The 18,392-nt window shown below is 37.6% G+C and overlaps 1 protein-coding gene across 22 annotated transcripts in view; it reads left to right on the top strand.

The window, feature by feature from the left end:
- The window catches only part of ATP9B (ATPase phospholipid transporting 9B (putative)), a 287,141-nt gene that overhangs the window by 32,608 nt on the left and 236,141 nt on the right, over window positions 1-18,392 (top strand). For 15 of the 22 annotated variants that reach the window (XM_023648016.2, XM_023648017.2, XM_023648021.2 and 12 more), the window contains 2 exons: window positions 10,478-10,628; window positions 13,323-13,436. The exons of 3 other annotated variants lie outside the window; for them this stretch is intronic. In XM_023648016.2, coding sequence (XP_023503784.1) covers window positions 10,478-10,628; window positions 13,323-13,436 — 265 coding nt within the window. The remainder of the gene's footprint in view (window positions 1-10,477; window positions 10,629-13,322; window positions 13,437-18,392) is intronic. 4 more of the 22 variants (XM_023648019.2, XM_070275893.1, XM_070275895.1 and 1 more) reach the window with 1 other exon arrangement.

Here is an 18,392-nt window from a genome sequence, read left to right on the forward strand (position 1 = left end):
TTTTCCTGCATTTCCTTGGTTTCTTGTCCTATGTGTTCTGGTCTACCTATTGAATTATGCAGTTTTTTATGCTGTTTCTTTGTTTTTTCCTTCTTTATTTTTTGTGTGTCTGTTCTGCTTTTAAGTTTAGTGGCTACCCTGAAGTTTATTTTCAGAATCTCATGCATAACGTAGTCCATTTTCTGATGGCTTCTTATTTCCTTAGTCTAAACTGATTCAGTCCCTTTCCTCCTCCCCTCCTAAGTTTTTATTCTCATTTATTATTCCAACTTGTGTTGTGAGTTTATGGTTAAAGTGACAAGTTTGTCTTTGTTTTTGATGTTTTCCTTCCCTTTAGCCTAATGCTATAGTTGACTGTTTCCTCTCGTATTCTGATTCTGTCTGTCTCCTTACTGTGTGTTTTGTGATCCTTTTCTCTTTCTCTTTCTTTAGATATGAGAACCTTCTTGAGGATTTCTTATAGGGGAGGTCTTGTGGCAATGAAGTCTGTTAGCTTTTGTTTGGGAAAGATTTAATTTCTCCCTCATATCTGAAGGATATTTTTGTTGGATAGAGTATTCTTGATTGTTATCTTTTAAAGTTTTGAATATGTCATTCCAAGCTCTCCTAGCTTGTAAGGTTTCTGCAGAGAAATCCGCTGAAAGTCTGATAGGGTTCCTTTGTAGGTTATTTTCTTCTGCCTTGCTGCCCTGTGTATTCTTTCTTTGTCCTTCGCTTTCACCGATTTTACTACTATGTGCCTTGCAGTAGGTCTTTTACATTGACATTTTCTAGGAGACCTGAAAACTTCCTTTACACACATTTCTCTCTCATTCCTTAGATTTGGGAAGTTCTCTGCTATTATTTCTTTGAGCACTGTCTGCTCCATTCTCCTTTACTTCACCCTCCGAGATACTGATGATTCTTATATTGCATTTCCTCATTGAGTCAGCTATTTCTTGGACATTTTCTTCATTCCTTTTTAGTATTGGTTCTCTCTCTTCCTCTGTCTGGCGCCATTCAACCCATGTTTGATTATGCTGATTTGCTCCTCGGTGGTGTCTACAGGGTCATTCAGGGAATCCATATTATGTTTTATTTCTTGCCTTGTATTTTTCATCTCTAGAATTTCTGATTGATTCTTCTTTATAGTTTCAATCTCTTTTGTGAAGTAGCTCCAGAAGTCGTTGACTTGTTTCTCTGTATTTTCCTTTACCTCTTTGAATTTTATGACAATAGCTATTCTGAATTCATTGTTGTTTAGTTTACTTAGTTCTGAGTCCTCAGGGCATAATTCTGGGTGCTTGTTTTCCCTCTGGTCTGAAGATTTGATAAATTGATGAATGCTGGAAGAAGGACGGGTCTTCCCCATGGTGATATTATTCAGTTGCAGTTACAGCCCGTCACCACTAGATGGGGGTTGAGAGCCACGTATTCTGAGCCTTCTGCCTTGAGCTGAGATGGCCGGCACAGTGTGTGTGGGGGGCAGTTTCTCTTGGGGCAGACCTGGGTTTCCTGATCACCTCTTGCTCTCTGCTCTCCTGAGGTCTTGGCTTGATAAGGTCACCCCACTCGAAAGCGTTAGCCCCATTAGAAGGCTTCCGTCTGGGTGGCAAGGGCACCCGGGAGTCCTGGGTGATCCCCCGGACGTGTGGCCCCTCCCCTGCTCCTTCCCTTATGGAGCCTCCTGCGGCAGCAATCCCAGTCTTTAGGGGAGGGAGTGAAGTTCTCTCTTAACCCATGCCAGCTCCTCCGAGGGGGGCTCCATCCTCTCCACTCTCTGTCCTTTGGCTGCTGTGGGTCTCCGAGGATTCCTGTGTTGTTAGGATATTTTTTGTTGGAATATGGTTGTTCCTTTTTGTTGTATGTTGGAGGGGAGAGAGTCCTGGGCAAGCTCACTCCACCATGACACTGACGTCACCGACTGTTTGTTTAATCGTTCATTTATTGCAGAACATTTAGGATGTTTCAGCTGTTTGGATATTATGAATAAAGCTGCTATGAACAATCACGTACAGGTTTTTTTTGTGTGGACATAAGTTTTCATTTCTCTGAGTCAAATGCCCAGGAGTATGATTGCTGGGTTGTATGACAAGTATGTGTTTAGTTTTTAAAGAAACTACCAGACTGTTTCCCAGAGTGGCTGTACCATTTTATATTCCTGCAGTAGTGTGTGGGAGATCCAGTGTCTCCTCATCATTGCCAACATTTATCATCACTGTTTTTTATTTTAGTGTTATGATATGTGTATAGTGACAGTGCATTGTCACCTTAATTTGCATTTTCCAAATGACTGGTAAGGTTGAACATCTTATTTGCTGTTTGTATGTCTTCTTTAGTAAATGTCTCTTCATGTCTATTTCATTTTTTAATTGAATTTTTTTTCTCTTGAATTTTGAGAGTTCTTTATTTATTTTTCCCGTGAGTCCTCCATCAGATAGGGAGTTTGCAAGTATTTTCTTTCACTGTGTAGTTTTTCTTTTCATCCTCTGAAAGAGTTTTTCATAGATCCAAAGTTTTTAATTTTGATTAAGTCTAGCTAATTGCTTCTTTTTTCTTTTGTGGATTTTGCTTTCAGTGTCATGTCTAAGAACTTTTCACCAAGCCCTGTGTCTTGAAGATTCTTTTTTAATAGTCTTAAAGTTTTACATTTAGATCTTTTTTGAGTGAATTTTTGTATAAGGTGGAAGGTTTAGGTTGAGGTTTGTTTTTCTGCTCAAGTACCGTTTGTTGAAAAGACCATCCTTCCTTGTTGGGTTTCTTTTGTGCCTGTGCCAGCAGTCACTTGGCTCTGCATGCGTGGGGCTCTTGGTGTCTCTGCTGTTTTGTTATCTGTCTGATCTTGTGTGTCTGTGCCCTGCTAGTGCTGCTCAGTCTGTAGTACTCTCTCTCTCTAAGTCTTAAAATGGGGTAGACAGATTCTTCCTGTTTATCTCTTCTTTTTCAAAATTCTCTTAGCTATCCTACTTTCTTTGTCTTTCCATAGAAATTTTAGAATAATCTTGTCCATAGCTACGAAATCCTTAGGGGGCTGGCTGGAACATACACTACTGGGTGGAACTGCAGTGGTGAGAGTAGACGTCTTTGCCTTGTTCCCAATCTTAGAGAGAAAGCTTTCAATATGTCACCATTAAGTATGATGTGATCTATGGTTTCTTTTTTTTTAAGAGGTTGCTCATCTAAAACTATTCACAGTTTTCTTTTTTAAAATCTATCTTGTATGGTGTTGGTCTAATACAAACAGTTTTGTCAGATCCAGAAGCAGGATCATGATAGCGGAAGCCACGTGGAAGGATGATGTACCTATAAAGGTAAATAGATATGTGCCATAGGTCTGTGAAGAATAAAGGAAAGGAAGACTAATATCCATCCTTTTAGGCAGGAGGAATATAGGGAAGGAAGAGTGAAATAGTGGTGGAGAAGGTGACTTTTATCTTCTCCTTACCTGGGACATGGGATCATCTGAGTGGGGAGGTGACGGGGACACAGAGCAAGACTGAAAACAGAGGAACATTGGTCGTGCTTTGGTAGAGATCATCAATAATCAACAGAGAAAAATCAATAATCATGTGTATGTACTGAACCTAGCATAATTTTATACTGTTTGTCCATCAGGAAGAGAGCCTAAGCCATCACAAGCCAGCTATGGAAGTGAGGTGGTGTGTCACGGTGGGGATGGTGGCCAGTGCTGTGAATTGAGGAGACAGCTGCAGCAGATAGTTTTGGGTGGTGCCACTATTGCAGTTTGATGACTGTGGGTGCAGTTGAGAGCTGTGTGTTCTCCATTAGTGTGGGGTGGAGGAAGCTGTGGGGCCAGTACCCAGTGGTGCTCTTCCTCCATGGCATGCACCTTCTTAAAGAAGTGGGCATTCTCACCACTGTTTACAGCCAAGAACTGAAAGAGTCCCTCTCCTGATAATTCAGGACTAAGTGAGAAAGTGAATCATTGTCTGACTTGACAAACCAAAGCCCTTGCTCTTTGCTCTGTGGACTGGGAAAAGTGCTAGGACAAGGGAGTCTGGTCCAACGAAGATAGATCCTGATTTGTAGCCTTTAAGTGGAGAAATGCCTGTTTTCACCATCCTAAAGGGAACCCGACATGAAAATGTGTGGAATTGAGAAGGCTGAGAATCTGTGTAGTGAGCGTAGAGAAGCACCGAGTAACAGGAGCCTGTCAGAAGAGTTGCTGAAGACTGAGCAACTGGGAGTGGCTGCTGATGGGCATAAACCTGTAAGGATGTGGATGGTTTTGTGTTAATGGTATGGACTTTAAAAGGGCGTTGTGTGTTTTGTAAGTGGTACTTATCCATGTGAGTCAAAGAGCTGCCTAGAATTATGGACTTTTAATGTTATTAGTCTCTTCCTAGTGCTGACTACATTGTTGGATTAATTATTTTTGGTCTTTTACAGGATTTCGTTTTTACCAAATGGAACATAGCCAAATTTGGGATTTCATTTGTAATATATTCCTTTTATTAAGGAAAATATTAAGACTATATTTGAAAATGTAGATGTTAGCAGCAAAACACTCATGTTTTAGGGAAATTAAAATATCTCGATAAAATCTACAGGATGTGTATTTAAAGTCTTGATGTTAATCAGTGGCGATCGTGTGGAGAAAGCTAACTGGACTGCGGTTGGCAGGCTTTGGTCAGCCCTGTGGCACCACTGCTGCGTGTCTTCTGCCATGTGGAGTGAGAAATGAGCTGAGATCTTGTCACACACTTCTTATTTAGTAGGCATCTGCTATACCAGGAAGTTATTATGGCAATTAAAAACTGTATCTTACAGAACTGTTTGTACATTTAGCAACTTGCAATTGGTCTTATTTTCTTTATTTCATATAAATTTTCAGTTTTGAATATTTGCTACCTTTTTATTTCCTAAATACCAGGCATTATAAAATTCAATGTTACTAACATTATTAGATGGTGGATCAAAGAGTAGAAGATATATAAAATTACTTAGTTGAGTTGTCGGAGGAAAATGTTGGTGAATATTACAGTAAAGGTAGATAGCAGATAACATTAATGAGTTGTAAATATTTCGATGTGTTTCTATTTGTAGATTCTGTAAGTAGTAACACTTATCTTAAAATTATTCTTAACTCCAGGGACTGAGTAGGCTTTAATTCTTTTATGGCTTAAGAACTGTTTTCTCTTTTTATTATTCTGCAAGAATTCCAACTCTGACAAGTTGAAAGAATTTTTCTGTACTCTGTCTTCTAAGACTTTGAATGTCCTGCATTCAGGCAGATGTCCTTCATGAGTTACTGTGATGCACGTGGAAAGGTGTAGCTGTCTGGTGAGGGGCAGTGTCTTTCTCAGGAGATTTACATTTCACTCTATCAAAAATCACTTTGTTCCTGTGAAGGTGGAGCTGCTGAATGGCATTTCCATATGAAAAGGGGGGAATATCAAATGCTGGGATTATTCCTAGTTCTAAATGGCCTCTATGCTTTCAGTTAATCTGCAGCACATTTGGGGTGTAGAAGCATGGGAAAATGCTGATCTTTTAAGAAGACGTGAGTACTGTGTTGCTTTTGGTTTGGTAACCAAGGGTACCTGTTGGATATAATAATTGTCTTTTTTTTTTGGAGGAGGAGGCTTTCTAAATTTTGGGAGTTATTTAACTATGGGTAGTTAAAATTTTTAGAAGATATGATCTTGGTATATAAAGATGCTGTATTTAATATTAGAGTACTTCTTTGATTATAGTCGTTTGTGAAAAGCTACTAATCCTAAAACGTTTTAAGAAAAAGTATAATTTGTGCACTTTTGGATTTAGTTTCACTTCGAGTTGATGATGTAGGGCGATTTATATATAAATGAGAAAGTGTCTTCTGAATAATCAATAATTTAGAAAATATTTAGTATGCATAGAAATGTCATTAGATAAAGCTCCTAGTTATTTTCTTCCAAGATCCTCTTTTTGGTTTTCCCTCTCATTTATCAGTATTTGTCAGTATACTTTGCCCTCAAAAATTGTTCATTATTTTATTTTCTCCCTTAGCTCTGTAACTCAAGGCTTACACATACTTTCTTGATTACAAGTATTCTCTTTATTTTTGGATTTATGCCCTTTACTTTTAGCATTGAAGTCACCTGTCTTCCCTTTCTGGTCCTGTATTCTATCTGCATAATCCAGTAGCAATTCTGGTGGAATCACAGGCTTTTAAAACCCCAATCCTGTGTATTCATTTAATTTTGTGAAGTAGCGTGTGATAGTGGCTCCCTAACCACTCCTCTGTTCTGTCTTTACGTAAGGAAATAATTAATAACACTTTCATTTGTTAATAGTTATTCGTGATACCGAACTTCTTAATCTCAAGTTCCTGTGCCTGATGCACAGTAAGCCAAACACTGAGACATCGGTACTTGGAGATGGAGAAAGATTTATTTGAATTGGCCAAAACGAGTAGGTGGGAGCCTGGGTTTGCCCAAATCCACCTCCTCAAGAACAGAAAGCAAAGGGTTTTTGTAGAGCTAAGGGACTTGGCAGGAGGAGCTTCGCGGAGACAAAGGGTGGTGATTGCAACCTTCCTGAAGGCATTCTCTTTCTTCTGCAAAACAAGCTCACAAATCCCCAGACCCTTGAGTCACCCCTCAAGTTAAACAGGAAAAACAGCAAATTGGTTAAGGTCTATAGTAACCCTCAGGTACCCAGCTTCTTTAGTAGCAAAGTGTTATGAATAATTTAGTTACATCTTGGAAGTCTAGGAATCATAACTTTTTTCTGTATAGGGTTATAGAGAAAAATTAATAAACTGGTGAAATATATATGTTTTTAGCCCTTGAAAGCTATACCATCAGTATTTCAAATACCAGCAGGGTCACCCATGGTGGACAGGTTTCAGCGGAGCTTCCAGACTAGACAGACTAGGAAGAAGGACCTGGTCACTCATTTCTGAAAAAATTGGCTGTGAAAACCCTATGAATAGCAGTGAGGCACTGTCTGACTTGGGGCTGGAAGATGAGAGGGTGGTGTAGAAAGACCAGCAGGGTTCCACTCTGCTGTGCATAGGGTCACTAGCAGTTGGAATCCACTTCACGACACCAGCAGACAAATTTAATTCGTGGTTTATAGAATGTGAGGCTGTGGAAGCTACTGGAATCTTACTTCATGTGCTGCTGACAGTGGTGTTGCTGTTGAGGTTTTGACTCTAAGCTGATGTTTCCAGTGTTCGTGTGATACAGACCGCCATACTGGACAAACAGTGCTTTTACATTGATGGAGCCTTTTACCTGTAGAAGAATATGTTGACATCAGCATAAACTCTGTAAAATCCACACTTTCTAAATTTCATATGTATTTTTTCAAACACTAAATTTTGCCTATCTGTTTCATCTTAGATTTGTCTGACTTTTGTACATTAAACCATCAGACTAGGTAATTATGTTTTTGGGAACAAAAATGCATATGTGAATACATTCCTCGAGGATTTTTGTCATGTTTGAAATGCTGAAGGGAATTTGCATGTACAAAGCCCATACTCACCTGTTGTGCCTGCCCCCAGGGTGCTTGGTGTACACTAGCCGTGCTCAGTTGCTCTCCCTGATTATAGGAATATTTCAGATCCTGGTGTCTGAAATGTCATATGTGTGTGTGGCAGTCATGAGCCAAAGTGGCCATTGAGCTCTTGAAATGTGGCTACTGTGACTGAGGAACTGGACTTATTTCACTTAATTTTAATTAACTCAAATTAAAATAACTACATGTGGGCGATGGATGCTTTATTGGACAGTACAGATATATTCAGTTTTTGTGCGAGAGTTAGTGCTATAAGGTTGGAGACGTTTTGACACTGGAAGGCAGTAGAGTGACAGCAGAGCTCCTTGAGTGCTTCCTCTGTGACAGGCATTGTGCCAGGGACTTCACAGTGTGTTAACACTAATCTTGTCATTCCCTTCTTTTTTCGCTGAGGAAGATTCTGTCTGAGTTGATATCTGTGCCAGTCTTCCTCTCTTTTGTATGTGGGTTGCCAACCATAGCATGGCTGCCGATAAGTGGTGTGGGTCGGTGCCCGGGAACTGAACCCAGGCCACCAAAGCAGAGCATGCTGAACTTAACCCTAGGGCCACGGGGCCTGCCCATCTTATCATCGTTTTTATGGTTGAATTTTGTCTCCAGAATCGTGACTTTAAAGTTCATGTTTTTCCATTGAGTTTTGTTGCCTCCTCATAAATTGTTCATTTATTTTCATCATCTATTAAGTGGCTGCTGTGCTATTTACTAGACCAAGGACAGGCAGCCTATAAAAATGGAGAAGAGCCAGCCTGACTGTTGTTAGTGTGGTGAGAACATCGTTGGGATCCAGGCGCTGGTTTCAGCTCTGCCATTAACCAGTTGTTTTGTCTTAGATCACTTACCTTTGTGGCCTCCAGTTTTCTCTTATGTAAAATGTGGGAATTGGGCATCTATATAGAGTAGTTGCAGGTGTTAGACACTGCGATTAAATCCAAAGTTTAAGAAAGAATCCCTCCTAGCTTGTACAACATGAGTGCATAACTTGGGTGACATAACTAGGATTTTTGTGCACTGGGAGTACATGTTCTAACTAGATAAGAGGGTGGCAATTGAGATCTGTTGGGGGGGAGGAGCTTGTGAAGCAGGAGGCAGTTTTGTATGGGTGTGCTAAGGTGGGTTGGGCTGGGGGGCAAGAATCCTTGGGAGGGGATCTAGGCCGTGCTGTAAAAGCAATAGGAAGTGAGATACAGTCATTGGAAGCTCATTATATTTTGCCTGAAGCCTTATTTAATTTTTGTTTCATTCAAGAATAAACAAGATCATATATTACCAACATTTTACTGAACTCTCCATGACCAGTCCCTCCCCCTCACTGAAAAACAGTAAAGGTGGGAATACTTATTTTGACAATCTTAAATCAGTTTAATAATGCCCTAATTTATAATTGTTGGAGATTTGAAAGTATGCTTTATGTGTGGAGATGCTATCTCTTCTGATTTGCTTTTAAAAAAGTGATGGCAGGCAGTGATGAGAACTTTCTGTTCTTGCAGAGTTGGATCTTTCTTTGTCTGCTCCAGGTGAAGCAGGAGGTGGGATGGGAGGGAGTTTGTGCTGACCTGCTTGGCCATGCCCTTGGCATCATCAGCCCGATCACGGGGTAGCTGCTCAGGATAGCAGTGCTGGCAGTCCTGTGGCGAATGCCCACACCGCGAGGACAGGGAGCTTCCGAAGGGCAAACCCCTGTCCTTCCAAACTGAAGATTTTCTGAGCATAGCTGAGAACTGGGAAGATATTCAGTAGGGATACGCTGATTTCAGTTTCAGCACACATACGTATTCCCTCCACCACTGATGCCACTGTGGGTGATTTGTAAAGCAACACTGTCTGGTAAAGTCAGTCTAAAGAGTGAGATCTGTGTGATTGGGGGAAAGGCATAGTGCGCCCTGGGGGAGGACGTGCAGGATCCCAAGATTTAGTCTTGATGTGTCGACCTCCCTTTATAACCACACCTTCTGAGACTGTTGTCGTCATGCAGAATTTCATGTTAGCTTGTGAGCCTACTTTGTCACAAAGTGGAGTTAAGACTTTCTGCTTTATCCTGCTGGCTTGCTCTTCTAGCCTTGGCTACATTTAGAAGATGAGGTTTAACAACTTCTCGTAATAAACCATTCTGAGTCTTTCTTTGCATTTTGGAAATTTGAATTAAACCAAATTGCTAATACTGAAGTTTAAATTCATGATTATTTTATGCTTAATAGAGATGAATTTGATACCTTTTTATCATTTTCTGAAGTATTTTAAGAAAAGTTATCCCACTGGAAATTTATAATCTCCACCTGGAAGTAGTGGTTTGATGTCCAGGAAGGGGAAGCGTGTTGTTCCTGGACCCTTGACACTATTGGAGCGAGGATAGATTTAGAATTTAAGTATTTATTGCACAGATAAAGATAGCTATATGAAAATATTTATATCAAGCTTTTAATATTGTTAGAATATCCCAGTAAACGTTAGTATCCTTTCTGAATACTGAATTGAGCCTTGTCTTGATTTTATATTAAGGCTACTAGAAAAGTCATCTTTTAAGGAAGGAAGAAACTGATTACCTCAGAGAAGAGAGGAGGTCACATCCTGGATTAATGATGTCTGAGGACCTTTGTCTTGGAATCCCTGAATGGTATATTGAGAATTATCAATAGCATTCGGGGATCATTTTCTCAGCATATAAGGAATTGACTGCTTCAGAATGTTAATGGTTTTACTTTGCCAGTAAGAGAGTTTAAACAGGGAGGATAATTTCCCTGAGGTTCCAGCAGTTCTTATCTCACACGCATACAAGTCTCTTTCAGTGTTTTCAGGTCAAATTTAAGTTAGTATAACTGACCTATTTTAAGAAAAGCCCTACAGATTAGCATTAGGTCTGCTATCCATGTCTGGTAAATATGGAAACAATCAGTATTGGCTCTAAATACCTAGAATTAATTTAAAAACTTTTTAAAAAGCATATGCAATATGTATCTTTTGTTTCATGCAGTTGCTGTGATTGGCTGATAAATATTTGTCAAAGAAAGAGAGAACTGAAAGCTCGCACAGTGTGGCTTGGATATCCTGAAAAGTGTGAAGAAAAACATCCTCGAAATTCTATAAAAAATCAAAAATACAATGTATTTACCTTTATACCTGGGGTAAGACTATTAAATTCTTGAAAATGGGTTGCATATCAGAGATTGCTCCCTTCCTTTGTTTTCATTGTTTTCTTTTTAGATTTTTTTCCATGTTAATTGTGTCATATCCAAATCAGCATCCTTTTGCTTTTGAACCATCAGTATTTCAGATAATTATTAAATAATTCATACACATTTTTAATGGCTCCATCATAGAGTTAAACTCAAGAAAATTTATAGTTTGATTATTGCCTTCAGTTCTAGATAAATGTTATAATTATATTATTGTAGAAATAATCAAGTAAAGCTAAATAAAATTATCAGAAAATAAGTAATAAATTTTGTTTGGCTGGGAATCTGTTTGGAGGGAAAAGTAAAATATAATGTTTAAAGCCTGCCAAGGAACTTCACAATGAAAGTTAAATGATTTTTTACATAAACGTGACTCAGTAACAAAATATACATTTATAGATATCTTTTCTACTTCACATTATAAATTTCAGTCCTTGTTATATTGTTATATCATTAGTTATCTTTAATCAGGTATTATGTTAAATTTAAATACTGAAGTTTAAGTATTTCATTACTTTTTTTGTTGTTAGTGATATTTCTGACTTAAATTACAAAACTGAGATTATATAGGTTTAGAATAGTTGAATAATTTTTGCTTTTTGCACATGATTCTCTATTTTAATAGATTTATCTTTCTAAAGGCAAAAGAAAGCTGGTACTGGTTATATTTCCATATCAAAGTTTTTGAGATGTTTTAGGTATTAGCTATTGTACTATTGTGCAAGAAAATCTCTTGATTATGTGAAATGAAGGCTACTTTATCTTTCATGTTTTCATTTAAATAATCATATTGGGCATTTATTGGACTGACTTTATATTGGGCATTGATTATCCCCTACCACCTGTCTTCATCTATGTAATAGTTGGCAAATACTTGATGTCTGATATGCTCCTTTATTAAAATATGCAAGACTAATGGCTTCATAATTAAAAGACTAGTCTTTTGCAGGACAATAAAATGTAAACTGTCTTTCAGGCAGATAAATATTCTCACCTTTATTGAATGAAGCTACTGTTTCTCCTTAGGTTTAAATTATTAAATACTCTTGGATTGGCTAAGAATTGTACATTTCCCTAAAGGTCATGAAGTTCATTCATAGACAATAAAGTGTTGATTGCAGTGGTTTGAAATCAACAGTGCGGTTTCACTTTGATCAGAGTAAATTCACGTAGCCTGCCGAGATTGGCTGTATTCTGAAAATACCTGTGGATGTGTCTGTACAACTGTTACTGTGTGAATGATTTTTTTTCTTATATTGTCTCTTAAATTAGTCTTTTCATCTAAGACGTAGTATTTTAGAAACATTTGGTAATTGCACAGTAGGAATTCTATGCCATTTTTAGCACAAATGGCAATTGCTGAATTGCTAATAGATATAATTTATGCTAACTGAGATTTTAAAGAAATCACTGAGGAAAAGAGCTTTCTCTCCTGCTGAGATTAATTTATAAAATGACTCAAAACATTTTTAGGCAGCAGTTGAACATGATTATGAATATCGACTTGTTATCAGTGTAACCGATTTCTCAGTCACTCACATAACTGTATGATGATGTAAATTATGTGAAACTCTGGCTCCAGACTCTGACAATAAGTACTTAACCCATTGCTCTGCTCTTGTTTAAATTTCTGTACCTTACAAGTTGCATTAAAAAAATGGCATCTAAGGAGATTTTGATTTGCACTTTGCAAGTTTCCTTATAATAGTAGTGTGCCATTTCCTCATCTATAAACATGAGTTTTGTTCCATTTTGATTTTCAATTTAAATCTAATAATTTGAGGCATATGTAAGTAGAATTCTATTAATATACCAGATCTTGGGTTTTCTTCCTTAAAGATAATTCTATTTGAAAAAAACAGTTGCACAATTTGTGTTCCTAAAATTTAATTGAATAATGATATTTATTTTTTATTTGGAAATATTGTTGAAGATCAATTATCAAGAGACTGTAAAGAAGGTATAGGTAGCTGTCTTTCTGAAAATTGGTCTGTAATTTACATATTTTTATATTTTATCATTTCATATACGTTAAGGGAAGTAAATACTTAGAGGAGATTAGGCATTTTTTTTTGTGAAGTCGTACCTGTGTACGTTTTACTTGTTCACTCAGTCTCTGTAAAGCTACCCAGATGTCCACATTCAGAAAACGTGGCTGTCATATTTATCATTTCATAAATATAAGGTTAACATGACTTTTCCATTATAAGGTTTTCTGAATTGTTATCAAGATGTGCATTTTTGTATATGTATATATACTGACTTACTAACATTAGGAAGGTTTAGCTGTCTCATTTGCATTGACATACACATAAAGATTTATAGAAGATGAGTGTGGAAAACTGGAAAATTGCATACGGGAAATTAAAAATCTTTTGGAGGACACCTTTAACATAGTTGAAAGTTCTAATGGTGTTTTTTCAGTTTATTTTAAATATAATTTTGGGGTAACTTTACCTCTCTTTATTTGTGATTTAGTTATTGGAAAGCCACTGTCAAGATTTTAAATTTACTGTGACTCAGGGCATATTCTCACTGTTTGATGGAAATGTAGTTAGATATTGTGCTGATTTTAATTATTTAACTGCAGTATTAAAGATATGCGTTGCAGAGATTGTGTTAATTTTTTCTTTTCCTTTTTAGGTTTTATATGAACAATTCAAGTTTTTCTTGAATCTCTATTTTCTGATAGTATCCTGCTCACAGTTTGTACCAGCATTGAAAATAGGCTATCTCTACACCTACTGGGCTCCTCTGGTAAAAGAAAAGATTTTTGAAATTAAGTTAAATTATTAAGTGTTTAGAGTATAGTTTTAAGAGTTGAAGGGTAAAAAATAAGTTGATCAGATTTTAAAAAACATGATGTTGTTGCTGTGTGGCATTGAACTCTTGTTAAAAGGTAATAAAGAGTCGTGTTACTTAGGTCCTCTGCAGCCTTGTAGCAGTGTAGGGAAGTGTACTGCTGCAGAGTCGGGGAGCCTCCAGGTCTGGGCTGGGGAAGCTGCATAGCCCTGTGCTGTGGCCTGGGAGGAGTTTCTGTTGGGCATTCTGCACCTGCCTTGGGGTAGCAGGTCTGTCTCCCCAGCCCAGCTCCCTCCTTTGCTGACAGAGCTGTTGGGAGTCATGGTGTGGGGTCTGTAGGATCTGCTCAGGAACTCTCTTGACATCCTGACAGATGGACAATCTTTTACCTTTGGTTGACGGTGACAATTATAAAGTACGTCAGTCAAGTCTAGGAGATTTGTGGTTGACAGCTCAGTGGATAAAATTTTTTGAAAGGCAAATGATACTTTCTGAATATTTCCATTTCAAACATATGCCATTTCGATAGTTTTATGCTGTTTACTGGTAGTTTTCACTAATTTTCAGCTTATATAGATAAGATGTGTGTTGGCTTTCTTCCTTTCACCTAGAAAAAAGTACTGCTTCCTTTTGTTTGTTTCCTTTTGGGCAGATTACCAGTGTAATCCAGGTGAGGAAACATAGTGAGTGAGATCACTCCTTTAGTGAAAGAGCAGTGCAGTGCTCTGGTTTCCCACCTCAGGCTGCCTTCAGCTTTGGGAGTCTGAGCCAGTGTGCTCTTGAGTTTGTCTGCTCTGGGCTGTGTGCCCTGCCACCCAGCAGACTGCTCCTCAGTGCTGCAGGGGGACTGGAGGAGAGTGTAGAAACCTCGTTTACAGGACAGGGTGAGCCAGCCTCCCATGCTGTTCACACAGACTTTAGGGTAGCTTGGATTTGAGCAGCCAGAGTAACTTTGTATGTAACATAATTACAAAATCACTGAATAAATGAATACCTTTTCCACATAGTAAATTAGCAGGATTGAAAGAGACATTGGTGCTGACAGTGTAAAGCTGTGGTGGTCATCCACTGAGTGTAGATATCAATCTCTACAGTGTAGCCTTTCTACAGGATAGTTTGTTAATATTTATCAAAGACCTTAAAAATGGATTCACCATTTTTATTGGGGAATTTATCCTAAGGAAATAATGATTGGTCACAGAGTCTAAAGAATGTCTGTTATTTTTTATATCAAAAATTATTTAAAAAGTCAAATGTTTGACAGTAGATTGTTTGTGCTATATGGCATATGTATGTTGGAATACTGTCTTGCTGTGTAGCTTTAAAAATGATTTTTAGAAAAAGTATTTAATAACATTAAAGGTATATATGTTAAAATAAATGGAAAAAAGTAGGTTAAAATACATATAGAATGAAAACTATTAGAAATAATCAACAACTACAGCAAAGTTGCAGGGTACAAAGTCAACTTACAAAAATCCGTGGCATTTCTATACTTTAATAAACGAACTAACAGAATGAGAACTCAAGAATACAATCACATTTACAATTGTAACAAATAGAAAAAAATATCTAGGAATAAATTTAACCAAGAAGGTGAAAGGACCTGTACAAGGAAAACTGTAAGACGTAACTGAAAGAAATTGATAATGACATAAAGAAATGGAAAGAGATTCCATGCACATAGATTAGAAGAATAAACATAGTTGAAATGTCCATATTACCTAAAGCAATCTGCAGATTCAATACAATCCGGATCAGAATCGTAATCCTAATGACATTCTTCACAGAAACAGAACAAAGAATGCTACAATTTGTATGGGGCAACAAAAGAGCCTGAATAGCCAAAGCAATCCTGAGAAACAAGAACAAAGCTGGTGGCATTGCAGTCCCTGACTTCAAAATATATTACAAAACTGTAGTAATCAAAACAGCATGCTACTGGTACAAAAACAGGCACACAGATCAATGGAACAGCATTGAAAGCTCAGAAATAAAACCACACATCTACGGACAGCTAATCTTTAACAAAGGAGCCAAGAACAAACAATGGAAAAAGGAAAGTCTCTTCAACAAATGGTACCAGGAAAATTGGACAGCCACGTGCAAAAGAATGAAAGTAGACCAGTATCTTTGTCCATACACAAAAATAGACTCAAAATAGACCAAAGACTTGAAGGTAAGACCTGAAACCATAAAACTTCTAGAAGAAATTATAGGTCGTACAATCTTTGACATCGGACTTAAAAGGATCTTTCTGAATACCGTGTCTACATCGACAAGGGAAACAAAAGAAAAAATAAACAAGTGGGACTTCATCAGACTAAAGAGCTTCTGGAAGGCAAAGGAAACCAAGATCAAAATGAGAAAACAACCACCAACTGGGAGAAAATATTTGCAAATCATATATCCAACAAGAGGTTAATCTCCGTAATATGTAAAGAACTCACAGAACAAAACTACAATAAAATTAACAACCCAATCAAAAAGTGGGCAGAGGATATGAACATTTTTCCAAAGCAGATATACAGATGGCCAATAGGCATGTGAAAAGATGCTGAAGATCGCCAACATCAGGGAAATGCAAATCAAATCTACACTTAGATATCACCTTACGCCTGTTAGAATGGCTATAATCACCAAGACAAAAAACAACAAATGTTGGACAGGTTGTGGAGAAAAGAGAACTCTCATACACTGCTGGTGGGAATGCAAACTGGTGCAGCCACTATGGAAAACAGTATGGAAATTTCTCAAAAAATTAAAAATAGAGATACCATATGACCCAGCTATCCCACTACTGGGTGTTTATCCAAAGAACTTGAAATCAACAATTCAAAGAGAGCTATGCACCCCTGTGTTCACTGCAGCACTATTCACAATAGCCGAGATGTGGAAGCAACCCAAGTGCCTATTGACTGATATTGGATAAAGAAGATGTGATATGTCTATATACAATGGACTACAACTCAGCCATAAAAAAGGGCAAAATCGTCCCATTCGCAACCACATGGATGGACCTTGAGGGTATTATGTTAAGCGAAATAAGCCAGACAGAATAAGACAAATACCATGTGATTTCACTTACTTGTGGAAGATAAACAAACTTATGGACAAAGAGAACAGTTTAGTGGTTACCAGGAGGAAGGTGGGTGGGTGGTGGGCACAAAGGGTAAAGGGGCACATTTATATGGTGTCTGACAAACAATAATGTACACCTGAAATTTCACAATATTATAAACTATTAGGATCACAGTAAAAAAAGATATATGTATATAGAATGAAATACACAATTCTTTGGTCAGCCAACGTTGAGTTTGTGTCCAGCACTCGTCTAAGCAATGTCGATTCAACAGCAAATAAGAAAGACAGAGACCTTTCCTAATAGAGCTCATATCTTGGGAGAGAAGGACAATTTAAATAAATCCGTAATGCCAGGTGGCCAGCCGTCAAGCTGTGAAGAACATGTGAAGCAAGATAAGGGGATCGAGAATGACAGGGTTATTTCAATAGGGTGATTAAAGAAAGCCCTTCTGAGAGGGTGGCACCATATCTGAATGACAGGAGAGAGTGGGTGGGCCACGTTCAGAATGGAAAAAATATTACAGGCAGAGGGAACAGCCGTTGCAAAAGGTCTTGGCATTTTGCTATAGTGTGTGAACGTGGGAACTGAAGGAGGACCCTGAAGCTTATACCACAGTTTTAAAAGTTGATGATAGAGCCACCTAGCTATGGAGAAGGAATATAGATGACTTTTTCTTCTTTCTTTTTTCTCACCTTTCTTTCCCCTGGAGGTAACCTCTATTCTAAATTTCCGATTAAATTGCAGTGTATCTCCTAATAATTTTACCAGTTGGATTTGTATCATTGAAACAATGTGCAGTATTGTTTTGCATGCTTTAAATATTTTACTTAGAGTTGTCTTACTCTCTGTAACCTTTTGCAACATGCTTTTTTGGCTTAACATTGGTTTATAAAATTGATCTGTGTTGACACATACATAACTAGTTCATTTTTTCCCTCTCTAAAGTATTCCACTGTATGAATATATCCTGATTGATTCGTCCATGCTCCTGGGAAAGGAGACTTTTAGGTTCTTTCTGATTTTTCACGGAGACTTTGCTATAATGGTCAGTCTGATTGTACATTATTCCTTCTGCACATGTGCCAGAAATTCTGTAGGCTGTCTCTGCCCTAGAAGTCTCATTTAAAAGTGGGGTTTATTTTTTCCATTTTCTAATGAAAGCAGTCTAACATTACAGAAATTTTAGAACATAGAGAAAATACTTGCTAATACTAAAACACATCCATCTTTATGATTTTGATGTGTTTATTTCTAGCCCAGCTTTACACAGTTTTATTTACCACTTAAATATTATTTCTGTCTTGGATTAAAATTTATTTTAGCTTAAACAGTGATAGTCTGAGAACACAAATTCTCCTTAAAAATCTAAAGTAAAATGTACTCATTCCTATTTTGCTTTTGCCTTTTGTCCTTATTAACTCTGATTTAAGTAGCTTTTAACCAAAGAAAGTATTCTTTTTAGATGGATTCTTTATGAAGAATTTAACTTGACCTATTACAAAATTGGTTGTGTTGGCCAGACCTGGAGTGAATGCACGCATGTACTTCGTTCCCTCTACTTTCTCTGTTTCCATATGAGTGCTCATCCCTAGTTCTGGCTTGAGTTCTAAGTCCTTTCACTTGAGTCTTCAGCCTCCAGTTTTTTGAAGTACTGTATCATTTTTTTTGATGTATGATAATGGACTTTATTATATTTGGGTAAGTACTTCAGTAAGAAGCTAATTCAATATTCATGTAAGGGATACTGTTATTCTGCTTGTGATTGTGGGTTAAGCACCCCAAAAAGAAAGAAAAAGTCCTTTTTTCCCAGTTGAGTAGTGCTTAAT

Source organism: Equus caballus, chromosome 8, assembly GCF_041296265.1.
Source record: "Equus caballus isolate H_3958 breed thoroughbred chromosome 8, TB-T2T, whole genome shotgun sequence".
NCBI lineage: Eukaryota > Metazoa > Chordata > Mammalia > Perissodactyla > Equidae > Equus > Equus caballus.